This window comes from Pseudopodoces humilis, chromosome 22 (assembly GCF_049639895.1).
Source record: "Pseudopodoces humilis isolate 2021_Gansu_Grassland_sample_001 chromosome 22, ASM4963989v1, whole genome shotgun sequence".
Classification (NCBI taxonomy): domain Eukaryota; kingdom Metazoa; phylum Chordata; class Aves; order Passeriformes; family Paridae; genus Pseudopodoces; species Pseudopodoces humilis.
The window spans coordinates 727,501-742,097 of record NC_142221.1 but is presented as its reverse complement, the minus strand read 5'-3'; the positions used below and the strand labels follow the sequence as shown (position 1 = coordinate 742,097).

Here is a 14,597-nt window from a genome sequence, read left to right as displayed (position 1 = left end):
TTTCTGACAATGGCTTTCTGTAGGATGCTTTGGAACGTCGCTAAGAAACACAGTACACAATAAAAAATATAAAAACTAATTAAATAAGCCAGATTTAAAAAAAAATGATGATTATTCAGAGCCAGAAGCAGCTGTAGTGTTAAGAAATGTAAGTAATGTCCAATAACCAGGAAAACCCTATTAGCATTTTCATTTCAAGAGCTCCAAACATGAAATATTTTTCCCAAGTAAGAAGTGGCTTATGCTCCTGGCATTTTGTTCTAGTAATTAAGGCCTTCTGATGGCTTAAGAGATTTTTCATTCACAAGTAAAGAAAAATAGAAGTGATCAAGCACAGTATACATCCCTACTTCACTGACAAGGACATAGCAAATTCTTCTTGATCTACAAGTCAGACAGCTCAGGTCTCAGGGGTGGACGGGATGTCCCTCATCAAAACTCTTCTGGACTTGGGAGGGGAATGGTCCAGTGCTGTTCCAACTGGTGTGCTTGGTTACTGCTCATTTCTCTTCTCAACCACGGCACTGTGACTAAGCCACACTGCATCTATTTGTCTATAAAATCACTTCCCTGCAGAGCACCACCCCCACGTGTGGCCCGCGTGCTGCTGGAGGCAGGTGAAGGGAAGCAGAGGAGGAGGAGGAGGAAGGCAGGAGGTGCCTGGCCCCGGCGCTGTCCCCAGGCCAGGCCTGTACTCACATGCGCACGAAGAGCGACTGCTTGGCCGCCAGCCCCGGGGACGAGTACTTTTCCACCAGGGCCAGGGTGCTGAAGCCAAACTTGTGAATGGGCTCGTTGGAGTCCAAGGGTGGAAAATCCGTGTCGACCTCGCCGTCGTCCTCGGCGATGTGCAGGCAGTAGGCGCTGACGTTGTCGCTGGAACACAGAGATCGCCTTCAGTCAGCACAGCCACGGGGAGCAGGACCAAACCCTGCAGCAGCAAGGCTCTGAAAAGCCACTGATGGCACAAACACGTCCCCAAAGGTCCCAACGCATCTTGCTGCCATAACCCCGGGGTGATGGAAAACCCCAAACCTCAGAGCAAAGCAGTCTTTGTCTGTAACTGCTCTACGAGCAAATCCTGACAACGATTAAAACACACTTAAATTGATAAAAGTTTCATGATTTCATAAAGCAGGAAGTAATCTTTCTCCATTTGTGAAAATTTATTTTTTTATATGACAGCTACACTTCAGAGCTAAAGCCAAACATGCGGTGGTCTGTGATTTTTCACAGATCAAACAACTGTGAAAGTTTAGTGTCCGTAGGCTGGAAAAGCAGAGAGTGCTCCCAGGCAGGTAAGCAGGGTAATGAACTATGGGAAAAGTAAAAAAATCTGTCCAACACAGTAGCAATGATTAGCAGAAAACTTACCTTTACTAAGTACCTAAGTTCAGTCACTAAAAGCAGTTACAAATTGACAAACACCAACAAGCAGAACTAAACCAGAAAGTTGAAACAGATACAATGTGAAAGAAATATAGAGCTGAGCCTCTTTCTTTCCACAGATGAGAGCCCAGAGGGAAACAACTATTTATAGCTACCAAACAGGTATTAATCATAATTTCCGAACATTGAAATCTATTTCAACTGTTACTTCAGTTTAAATTATTGACCTGAAAATAAGTATTCTTCCTGACTGTAAACCTGCCAGCACTCAGGCCTTTCCCCAGCCATGCAGTAAAGCTGGAGGTGCACATGGCAGCGTGTTTCTAAAGTCTGCAGTTTAAATTTGGAGTTTTAATTGCATGATTGATGCTTAAATTAATTAATTGTAAAGTGTATGCTAATTGTTTAATTGGTCGCTTGATCTATATAGATCATTTTTTGAATTAAATGAGTTGATTTACAAAGTTTATTGATTGGATGTGACAATGAATTATTTCACTGACTACCTGATTTGCAATTTTCTCAATTAATTCACAAACCTTTGGTTGCAACTGTGCTTTATTGAGAGTGCTTAGTCCAGGTGATCTATAGGCATCTTGTCATGACTAAGACATTTATTACAGAAAACAGGGAATAATGATGCATTGCTGTTAATGTAAGCTGCAAATTTGCTAACCAAAATGTAATTCAGCAACATTTGCCACTCTGAATTTCAAAAATTCTGCAAATTCTAATAAAGAAACTTTCAGGCCTTGAATCCTTCCAGGCATGGGGCAACCACAGCTTCTCTGGGCACCCTGTGCCAGGGCCTCCCCACCCTGACAGCCAAGAATTCCTTCCCAGTATCCCACCCAGCCCTGTCCTCTGTGGGAGTCATTCCCTGTGTCCTGTCCCTCCATCCCTTGTCCCCAGTCCCTCTCCAGCTCTCCTGGAGCCCCTCCAGTCCCTGGCAGGGCTCTAGTGTCAGCTCTGCCCCATCCCTCTGAGCACCCCTGGGCTCATCCTTGCCCTGCTGGGGGCTACAGACCGAGCCCTGTACACCCTTTTGTGCCCCTGCACACACCTGGGGTCCCCCAGGCTGTGACACTGCCAGGGTCCCCTGCCCACAGCTGCCCTGCCCTGCTGGCTCTCCAGCCTTTGCTGTGGTGTGCACCAACTCCAGCTAAATGGGTGAGCATTTTCCTCCGGATCCTGATGCGTTTGCACAGCTGCCATTAAAGCTGGAGGAGCAGGGGCATGGGGCAGCAGAACACACCCAGCCCAGTCCCAAAGCAATCCCAGTGCCACTGGCTCCTGTCCCACCACATACAGGACAAATACACAGCACTGCTTAAATCCCATACAGCAAAGGGGTTACAGATGGCTTCAGTCAGGGACTGGGCTCCTGAACACTAACACAGATTTTGTCACAATGTGTTTTTATTGAACCTCCACCAGGCTGAGTGAGATTGAAGTTGGGAACTTACAAGTTCAGCACAAAAACTGAGAAATGTAACAGCATTCCTCACTTCTAAAAATAGCAAATGTATTTGAATTGTGCATCTCACTATTCATTTCCTCCTAGAAAGGGATTTTGTTTATTTTTTCCAGCACATCTGTTGGGGGCTGGCAGGAAAATGGTCTGCTGGGTTACAACCCAAGTTCATGTGTAAGAGGCCAGGGACAGGGCTGCTAACACTGTCAGTGGCTCCTCAAACCAAGAGACTGAATAGAGACAAATAAAATACAATTATAATAAAAAAGGCAGCCTAATTGAATACAGAATGTTCTCAAAGCTGTCAACTAGTACTCATTCACTTCAGACTCTTACACCTATCTTTTAGGAAAAGGAATTAGGCAGTAATATATTCTTTTCCTAAAGACAGAAGAGGTTGTTTCTCCTAATTATAAAGTCTAAAACCTCCTCATTATTCTCACAGTGACACTAGCAGGTATAGTTGTCACTTTGCATGCCTTGTATACCCATCTGAGGCATTCTATAGATGTATTTTAGTGCAGTGTCACAGTGATCCCCATTTTGTCTTTTCACATTCTCACCTGGCTGAATCAGGAACAAATGGCCAATGTAGAATGGGTACCCTACACAAGCTCCTGTCTTACTTGGAAATATGAGAATTAGTTTTTACAGTTAAGTCAATCCTTGCTTCAGGAGTGGCAGTCAGCAATGCTAAACAAAATGATGATGGAGACATGAGGAATAACTAAGAACCTACAAGAAAACAAACTTCTTGGAAACTCGAGGCTCTGCCCCTTAATCTGAGCCTTTGTCCCCAGATTCTCAATTGCTGCTGTGTCTAACACGTGCTCTTGGGAACTCACGCCTCCATTATTTATCTGATTCTTCCTGCCCTGAGATTTGATTACATTGGACAACCTCCTTGCTCATGAGCACTTTTTGACACGTCATAACATCTCATCCTTCAAGGCAGACAGTGAAATTCATTTCTTCCCACTGTTGCCTTTTGCTGTGGGCAGTGATGGTTCATGGAACACTCCACTCACGGGTGCTGCTCCATTTGAGCTCTGCTGTGCTCCTGAAAAATATGTGTGTGCCCAAAGACTGACATCAGTGGTGTCTACTCATTAAAAAATAACCTAATCATACACAAAGGACACTTCTCTGAACTTGTGGTATAATGAACAGAAATTAATAACAGCAAATGAAACGGCACCATCTGCAAATAATTTTATATTTCTTCTCTAGAACAAAAAAAAAATGACAAATCAAACCCAGTTGCTTAGCCACAGGAACATCTCACATGTCTGTTGAGAAGAGCTAAGGGAAAACCCATATCCAAAGAAAGAATATCCATGGAACAGTTTTCAAGAGGAGGCTGCTTTCCTGCATGCCCTGTCTATGGAACAGAAATCAGCAACTCCAAACATGGGAGCCCAAGTGACCTCACTCTTGTTCCCCCTACAACTATGCTACCACAGCAGCAAGGATTGCTGAGCTACCCAGGGCTCCTGAAAAACACTGAAAGAGTGAGCTGCAAACTTCAGGCTCAAAAAAAAACCCCACCCCATTCATTCCATATTCCAGGAACAATAAAAAAAGTGAAATTTGGCTCATATAGAAAAAAAACCCAACAAAACTATCAACCTCCTTTGCACCAGGGACACCCCTGCCAGTAACTGCTACTGACAGCTCTGTAATAAACTACTCTAAGCTCTTACTTCATGTTCTATGGCCCAGCAAAACCAGAAGTATTTTACACAAAACAAACAAACAAACAACATTTTAAACTAAAACAAACAGGTGAGCTGTTCTGAAGAACCTTTTTAAGCATCTCATGTCATCTACCAGGAAAAAGGAACAGCTCTTACTAAACACCACCAGTGCTCCAGCATAGCAAAGGGACTTAGTGGAACTCTGGACTTTATCTGACATCTTGTGATCTCAGTCATTAAGAACACTACCAAAAAATAGATGGGACATGAATTAACAGATGCCTCTGTGACACCAAAAGAGATAAAGTTTGCGTTATTTTTACACAGTTTTGAAATGATGATTCATTTACAGATCCAAGCCTTCCTGTTGATCATCTCCCAGCACACAGCAGTTAATTGAAAGAGAAATGGCTGGAGGTGCACGTGTGCTGCTCAGAGGGAAATACTGATAAATGTGAAGGTGCTAAGATTTACATATCCAAACACTGACATGGAAATCCATTTCAGTATGCAAAAAGGCTGCAGGGGAGAAATTTAGAGGTCAAGAGGTAGTAAAGAAAGAGCATTACTTCAGCTTGGGTTCCCGTCCCTCACTTGTATATTGCCAGCAGATGAGCCCGATCAGGTCGTGCACCTTGGCATTGGCGATGGTCACCACGGTCATGGGCTGCAGCTTGTCTTGGCTTGTGTGCAGTGGGAGGTAGACATCAATTTTTTTGGTTGCCGTTGTACCAACGTGGCCCTGTTGAGGAAATGAATTTCATCAGAATGTATTTGAAAGTGTGACAGGTTTTATACAAAATCCGGGCGGGTGGAATTCTGTTCAGCAGGAAAACTAAAATATGCTGCTATGGCTTAAAATTGGAAGAAGATTGAATATTTAAATTCCAGTTATTTCCCTGCTGTTTATCTGTAAAAAGGACATGAAGTATCCAGACATGATTTCACAGATTTCCATGAAGAGCCTGAACTTCGCTGCAGGATCCCATGCTCCTGCAGAATCCAAACAAAACCAAATTATGTGTGGGATGGGAAGGAAGAGGGACCCAACAAGTCAGCCTAAGACTTCCCAAGTGCATTATCCTTGTTTCTGCATCTCTGCTCTCTTCTGCAGCTCTTCCCCACCACCTGAGGAGCCCTCAGCCCCCAAGGGAACACAGACACCCACTCAGCAAGGCTTGGCCTTGGCTTGCCAAGAGAAGAACAAAATCACACACACAGCCAAGCCACTCAAGTGTTCTGTTTGAAGACACCAAGAAAAATCAACTAATATTGGAGTTTATTATTACTGGATTAAAAGAATGTATTCAGTGCCCTGGAGACTGACAATTAAATAAACCATAAAACACAAAGCAACACAAAGATCTACTAGGTTTGCATTACAAGAAAAGGATGCTTAATCCACTGCAGGTAGAACTGCAGCTTTCACCCAGAAATCTATTTTAAACAAACCAAAGATTGCACATCCTGATCCCCTCCTCCAGAGCACTCAAAGCAACTCTGCATCTCCATCTCTCTCCATACTACAAGGGCCTTGGGAAGAGAAAGGGTTTCTAGAATTAATCACTTGGAATTCTAAGTAACAGAATAAAAGGATTCAATGCTATAAATCTATAATGAGAGCATAAAACAGGGAGTTAAATGCCATGTGCTAATTTCAATATATTGTTAAAAACCATTTGATCTTTCAGTGTGATTATAAATTAGAGAAGTAATAGGAATTTAAAGATTGAAGTTATTCATACTGGCATAGCTAAAAATATTATTAAAATCCATCCCAACATAATAAATTTGTTTTTTAAGAAAGCATTTTTATGGAACAGATACCGCCTCTTCCTATATTTTTAGGGTAAGAAAAAAACCAGTTTTGCTCATTTAAAGGAAGGGTTAGGTTTGCCACAGAACATGGGACATTCCTTCACTTTGTTTGGACAGACCTGAACAACCTTTGGTTGAGCTCATGTGCCCGGGACCCTCTGAGACACCACCCACAACCTCACAAAACACAACAGAGCTACAGCTGGTGAAAAACACAGGGGTGGGTTTCTTTCTCTCCACCTCTCTTGCTTTTTTACCTCCATGGCTTACTTTTAAAGAGAAATAAACCGGTAGCAGGTAACAAATCTCCTGTCAGTGCCCAGGTGCAGACACCCAGCGTGCTGGTGATGTGGTCCTGGCCAGAGACGCCCCAGAGCTGAGACTGCTTTGGCAAGGGAAGGAGTAAACAGCAGCCACCAGGAAATTAATGTGACTCCTTGGCACACTGAGTCAGTTACATATATAAATCCAAGGAGGGCAGAATTGTAAGAAATGCTGGGTCCTGATAATGGGAAATCCAAGAAAAATGGACAGCCAGATGGGGGAGGCGATGCCAAGGTTACAATTGATACACCCAGCGACGAGCCAGGGAAGGGACAAACGAGCCAGGAGCTGGGACTAATAACCAAAGAGACCAGATTATCCATCAGCCACTGCATGAACTCGTAACCCAAACCCAGGGATTTATAAAATCACCCCTTCAGGGAGCCTGGGCTCCAGCTATCACAAACCTGGCACTCCTCTCACAGCACGGCTCTGCCTTGCCCCACACTGTGACTTACCTCGTCTTTGCTGGTTTTTAACTAAGCCTTCCTTAGTTCTTCCAATCTCTAAATCTCCTCTACCTCCTCCAGCCTATTTTTATTATCTTTCTTGTCCAAATTCCCTCCAGCACAGCTATTCTGTTCTCTTACTCACAAACACTCAATGTGAACACCAAAATAACAGGTGACTTAAACCAGTAAAACACACACCTGTGAGCTGCTCTGTGAGCAAGGGGAGCAATCCCAACAGAGGTCTGGGAAATGGCTCAAAGCACTGTTGATACACTCAAGATCTTTAAAAAAGTCAGAGAAATAGTTTTATTAATTAAAGGTCTGTAAAGCTGATGGTCATGAGGTATTAGAGAGGCTAAAACCTGAAGCCAAGTAGATTTTCTAGCAGTAACAAGAACACCCATTGTCACAATGAGCAGGAAATGTTTGTACAAATCCGTGGGTCTGGGCTGAGACTGATCAGTCCCACGTCAAGGGGGGCTGGAGGAAACCTGCACTGTGTTTATTGCAAACTGGTGATATTTGTTCAGAACCACTTTATAAATCCAACCCATCAGGTCCCTGTCTGTGGGACAGAGCAAATCCATACCTTCAGCCCATCCTGCAAAATGCCAACTGTGCAGGAAGTCACTGAGAGCTGTTTCTGATCTGCTCAGAGCCCCTGGGGCGAGGGCTGGACGTGGTGGGGTGGGCACAGGGACACAGTGGTCAGTCTGTGCCAGGGGTCAGACCCAGCCCTGCTGGACACCACCAGTGACAGCTCCTGGGGTCACACCTTTCCAGGAGGAATCAGAACCAGACCACGGACTTTACTGGAACAACAACTATTTGCTCCCAACTAAAAACTGTATTCCAAGTGGAAATGCTGAGGAAATCCAGAAGATAAAGGACAATTACCGATATTCAAAGAGGCAGCATCAAACTTTATTAATAGATCCTGTATAAAATTCAATGGAAAATCTATTCAGGGCCAGGGGCCTTACCATTTGGAGTTTCCTTAATAGCCTCCAATAAATCTGGGAAGCATAAAGGGGCTGTTAAATTAACATTTTCCTGATCTGTCACCTGTGGCACAGTTAATTTGTCAAAAAATTCTTTTAGCTTGTCACTGGACACTGTATATTCTGACAAATGAAGTCTGGAATAAAATTGACAAAATATCTCGTTAATTTTCTAGGAAATCACAAATCTGATTCCATTAAGCTTTTATTGTTAGAAATGTTATATCCCACCAATCCTTTAAGAAAGTGAGGAGTAACTGGATACACTGAAAATGTGCAATAAATCATAGAAAATTTTCCTAGTATTTTTAGTGATGGATTCTTTTAAGGCTCCCTGGTGCTCTCCTACAGTATGTAAAAAAAAATAAAATAAAAAAAAAATTTAAAATCTATCAGTTCTTCCTACATAAGATGTCTTTCTAAGATTTAAAATCAAATTTTAATCAAAGTCCACGAGGGAATACACCCCTCTCTCCAATAGCAGCTGATGAGTACCTTCAGTAGGTCGCTGTGTGGCCACTGACACTTCACCTGACATGGGACACTGGGGACAGCTCACCCATCCCAGGACAACTCACCCCAAAAGCTGCTGAAGCACCTGCAGAACGGGAGCTGGTGGGAGGGTCAGGTACACCGTGTCCTTCTCACTCCTGCTTTGCTTCACCACGCACCACGGCACAAAATTAAAACAAAGTCCATAAACATTTCCAAGAGAAAAGTGATTGATTTTCAACACTGACAATTTACTGCCTCTTCCTGCACAATGGAGTTCTGTGACTAAATGTTATATCACTTTAAGATTAGATGTTCTAATGATATAATGCAAGGATTTTACTGAATCATTATTTAGTGGGAGTCATAAAAACCTCTTAAAATTAATCTTTCGTGCACATCTAGCTTACCCAAAGTTAGCATTTAATTAGATGGCCTTGGCACGAATGAGCTTACTACTTTATTTGCTCAATCAGTATACGTCTCTTCAGTAATTATAATTAATTCAAGTCATTGACTCACCTCCCAGAAAACAACGCTAAACACTGCACAAAATGGAAACAAATGCTTTTCCTTTCCCAAATGCAAAATGTCTTCTCACTTTTAAAGTCGGTTAAATGTTTTTTGGTTTGGGTGACAGGGTGTTGAATACACTCTGTGATCCAGCAATCACCTCCACAACACAACTTACATATGTATTTAATTGACACACAGAAAATTTTACTTGAAGGGGAAAAGTGGAAATATAATAACCCAACATTTACAACACACAGAAAGTTCTAACAGATCAGAGCAGAGATGTTCATGGTAATATAAGGGACATATTTTTCTTTTTTCTTTCCTTCTCCAACCCACCACACTATTCCCTACCACGGCAAAACGTGAACAGGGTTTATTTCATCGGGTGGTTACACCAGCATTGGGGTTTTGCATTACTTTGGGCATCTGGTTTCTCCTGTTACTCTGAAACCACACGTGGAGGACACCCCAGTGAGGCCAGAGTGCACCCCCAGCATGCTGCCAGCCCTGCAGCTTCTCATTGAAGCCTCAAAGTTATTCCCTTCTGAGGAGAAGATTCTCCTTTGTATCACCCCAGCTTGTGCTGCAGAGTTAGCAGATCACGATGTAAAACTCCATTAACATCATTAAATACTTAATTTATCTTATTCACACTGTCACTATTCATAAAAATTTAACCCGGTAATTTCCTGTTATCCAAAGCATAACAAAGTATGAATATTTAACTCCAAGGTAAATAACACACTATTATTTTTTATTCTAAATTGTTGACTTCACTTAGCATGCCTGCTCTGTACAGCACCACGCGATTTGTCAATTAAAGGTCCAGATGTTTCGCAGGCTGCAGAGGCAGCAGCAGCTCTGAGCAATGCGTCCTCTGCATCGCAATGATCACTACAACCCCAGCTCCAGGCTGCATTAACATGCTCATGTTTTATTCCAGCCCCCTCCTAATGTACCAGTTAATTATACAACACACAGCTGAGAAACATCACCTCCGAGCTGGACAGTTTCCTTCCACGCTTCTACCTGAACACGTCTTTACACGCACCTCAAAACCAGGATCTACATAAATAACCACATAATCAAGCACCCAAATCGCTGCCTGCTCTTGCTTGGCATTCACTCCCACAATTAATAACATTATGTAAGTCCTGAGCAAAGAATAAGATACGTAATGCTGGTAACAGCACGTTTCAATTATAGTAACACACATTCATTTATACAACTCTCTATGAATTAAAATCTGGTTTACTTGGAGTGCTATTAATGTGAATTCTTAATACTGCTTTTTTTTTCTGATATATGCTACATGGAGGGAGGGAAAAGCCCAGGTCCATCCCTGCTACAGCCCAGGCTGTGTTTATGTCCATGTAGGTGTCAGGTTCAGGACAAATGGCCCTGCCCCACTCCCATAGCACTCTGCCCCACCAGGCTCCCTCCTGTGTGCCCAGGCCAGCACAGGGGTGGGATGTCCCTGAAGCTGCCCCAGCTCACCCTGCCCCTGCAGCCCCGGGCTCCCACAGCTCACACACGTTCAGATTGATCCAGCTGCAGCAGAAATGCATTCATCACCCCAAACCGTCCTCAAATTCCTTCTAGTGAGGAGAAGGAACAGCCTCTTTGGAAGAATTATATATATTTTACTTAGTAATAAACATTACAATTTAATACCAAGGAATAGAGTTATTCTTTGTAATAGTGAAATGCAACCAAAACTTATAATTAAAACTACACTATAAACATTATTTGTGCGTTAAGGAACATGCCACGATCTATTTTAACGAACAGATGCTCGAAAAAAGATAAATGTTTTCAGAAAAATTCAATCCTTGAACAGATCAGCCTCTAATCCTCTGCTTCTGCTGCACAAAGCAGACAGCTCAAGTTCCTCGAGGACATCAGCCAACCTTAGGTGGAACATTTTTAATACATCACCGTGTCACTTTTTAATGTGCCACAATCTATTAACCACATGGCAAACTAACAGGGATTTTTAAAATATGGGTTTTATAGCTTTGTGCTGGTGATTAATTAAATAAATAGCCAGCGTTTCACAAATCATCCCTCTAATTAGTCTAACCCAGGCACTCTGCATTCCCTGGCACTGCTGCCAGCTGAAGCTCGCAGAAGGGCAGCGGCAGCGCCGGCAGCGCCAGCCCGGGCTGGCTCGGCACCGCCGCCGGCCCGCAGGTGCTGCACTCAGCTGGAACGGGGCTCCAGCTGCTTGCAAAACATGTTCTGTGCAATTATTCTCCCTCATCCTCAAGGAAACAATCGAGGTAACAAAGGGAACACGAACGTGTCTGGGATTTGACCTGAAGCAGCAAAGTTGTGTGTTGCAGAAAATGAACAAATATGAAAGGCAGGTGCTGGAAAAAATGCTAAATGATACATTTTCTGTCAAAACATTTCGAAGTTGAAGCTACAAACTAATTACATGCAGTCCATTCAAAGAAGCCAAGCAAGGCTTATCATTAAAATGACTCAATTATTCTTAAAAGAAAGAGAAAATCATCTGTAAAACCTGCCTGCAATCTCATCAGTTTTACTGCACCTACCTCGATACATCATTTCCCCCAGAGCTCAAATTAAACTCTTAATAGTTAATATGCTCAAGTTTTACTACAGGTTTTTCTCCAAATTATTATTAACTGGAATTTCCTACCTAGGAAGGGTTTTATATGGAAATTCATTCTGCAGTGTTTAGTGACACTATCACAACAGCTTTTTGCCCCTCAATTTAAAAACCATCAGAGAGACAGACTGTGCTGCAGAGTCGGGCAGCTCATGGAAATGGGATTGGATTTTCCTCCACCAGGTGATTTCCTTCTCAGCATCAGTCCCCAAACTACCCCCTTAAAGCCAAGCTTCCTTGCACTCTTGGACTTTTTTTTCTTGGAAATTTGCACTCTTGACCCCTGACGCCAGGGCAGGTCCCACAGCACTGGGAAGGAATCCAGGACAGAGAAATAATAAGGAATAAGGAATAACTGTCCCAGTGACACTTCTTTACCACTGCACTCCCCCTCCCTCCTGGCACACTGAACCAGTTTCAGGAGGGGTCTCTCCCCCACCACCTCAACAGCCCCGTGGCATTTGGGGGCACCTCTGAAAGGACCATTAAAGACTTTTAACTTCAGGAAACTTTTGCCCTTAAAATATGTGGAAATGTTCTGATGGGCTGCTCAAGCAACTTCGATGTAGGACACTTTCTGACATAAAATGTTTTCAACAATTTTTCCCCCAGGATTTGGGTCCATAGCAGCCCGAGGTATGATAAATTCATAAATTCAATCTCCACAAAGACCTGAGAAACTGCTCTTATTAGTAAATCGAGCAATCTCTACTAGTATTAAAAAGATAGTGAGAATTTTCTCCCTCTTTGGTTCAGACAGGGAAACAAAAGAATTTACATGGAAAAAACCTGACCATTATATTGCCTTTACAAATTTTGAGGAGGAAATATTAAATAAATAAATAAATAAATTAGTGAAAGATAAATTTATACTGGAATCAAGAATAAACCAGTTACCACTTCACTTACATTTAATGTTTAACTACAAAAGAAGAACCCTTTGATTAGTGATTTCATGGTGCTTACACAAACCCGTACGTGAGCCTTTTCTCCATAATTACCATCAATGCTTTAAAATGATTTTTCAACTACAAGGGTCAAAGTAAAAGGCATAGTCTAAAAGACTGCCTTATGAGAAATTAAAAACCCCAACTTTCTCTCCCTCAGGAATGTTTCTCCCAAAATGCATGTCTATTAAATGGACACATTCAACTCTTCTGCAAACAGCAGCCATTAGAAACACGTGCTAATGAAACATTTCCATATTTCTTTGGCTGTTAAGAACCTCAACTTGTGAAAACGTTTTTTATTTGATTTGATCTGTAATTAAGGGAAAGATAATGACACTACTAAATTGCTAAAAATCAATTAGATAGAATAAAACACAATATGATTCAGCCAAAAGATTAACAAGTGCATTATAAAAACTCTTTAAAATTCTTTAATTCTAATTAAGCTGCTTTAAATGGCAATGGCCTAAAAAATGCTTTTAATTTCAAGGCAACACCAATTTTCCTGCATGTTTCACTGTACTGGCTGCTTGCCTTCCTTCTCCTTTTTATTTTTTAAAGGAAGATTTAAAGAAAAAAAGTGGCTGCTAGGGAAGAGCTGCCATCCCACTCCCAGCTCCTGCAGGGGCTCTGGGCAGGGTCATCCCCTCATCAGCTCCCTCTGACTGCCAATGGCTTCACTTCACAGCAGAGGCTGAAATCCAGCATGAGAGCAGAATTTCCATCTCTCCCATAAAAGCAGTGGCTGGTTCCTTATGGAGCCTCCCTCTCTGGAGACATCCCAAACCCACCTGGACACGTTCCTGTGTCACCTGCTCGGGGTGACCCTGCCTGGGCAGGGGAGTTGGACTGAATGACCTCCAGGGGTCCCTCCCAACTCCACAATTCTGTGATGCTGTGAATGTCAGCACAGGTTTCTCCAGTAGCAAATCCACGAGCAAAGCCAGGTCCACACACAGCATGAGCAATACTTGTGTCAAATTTCAGCACTATCCCATCTCAGACTTTAAGTGCAGCTTAATTTTAAACAAATCAACCAGCAGCCTCTCTAAGATCATCTAACAGCATCATTACTGAGGCATTAACATCTGCTTTTTTGATATTATTCTTCCAAAACTCCAGAGCATCTGCTCCTCCCTCTCCCTGCCCCACGGCAGGCATGGAGCAGAGGAGCAGAGGGAAGATAATTCCTCCCTCCCACGCAGCACAACCAATCAGTTCAACCCAACCTGAGTTCCACCAAGCTGTAGGGAGTGCAAACAACAGCACTAACTTTTCTAATTTCATCCTCTAGTACTCTCAAGTAAATAAGAGAGAGGAAAAAAAAGTAAAGTTTTCCTACAAATAGAAACTGTCACTTACTGGGATGTGATCTTTTCAGCTCATGCATCCTAAATGCATGCAGAGATATTATATGCACTTTCTATTTAGCAATTTAATTATATCTTTGCAGTCAGAGAGTGGCAATGGTTTGCAGTAATAATCAGGTGAAAGCATTCTCACATTAATATGCTGGAATCCGATGTGTTAATTTGATGCAACTTTGCGTTGACAATATGTGATTAATTTGTTCCCAGGCTCGCTCTGCTCCCGGCGCTGACAGCTCCAAATGCTGGGTTTCTTTATCCATATCACTATTTGACACGCCTTAGCCCACTGCTTTGCTAGGACCACTGTTAATTTGTAATGAACTGGCTTTTCAGGGGGCTCCTTCATTTTTAATTCTGTCAGTGTCACCTCCTTGAAGAAAATTATAAGTTTCCTTAGGTGTGATTACTGCCAAGTGCTGCTGATAAGAGGTTTGAGAAAACAGGGTTTTATAAAGAAGTCAGTATTTAATCTG

At 42.5% G+C, this 14,597-nt stretch overlaps 1 protein-coding gene across 5 annotated transcripts in view; it reads right to left on the bottom strand.

Annotated features, from left to right (window-relative positions):
* Nucleotides 1-14,597, bottom strand: part of MAPKAP1 (MAPK associated protein 1) — an 83,593-nt gene that overhangs the window by 42,707 nt on the left and 26,289 nt on the right. For all 5 annotated transcript variants that reach the window (XM_005529151.3, XM_005529154.3, XM_005529153.3 and 2 more), the window contains exons 5-6: nucleotides 5,130-5,302; nucleotides 700-876 (exon numbers count right to left, since the gene is read on the bottom strand). In XM_005529151.3, coding sequence (XP_005529208.1) covers nucleotides 700-876; nucleotides 5,130-5,302 — 350 coding nt within the window. The remainder of the gene's footprint in view (nucleotides 1-699; nucleotides 877-5,129; nucleotides 5,303-14,597) is intronic.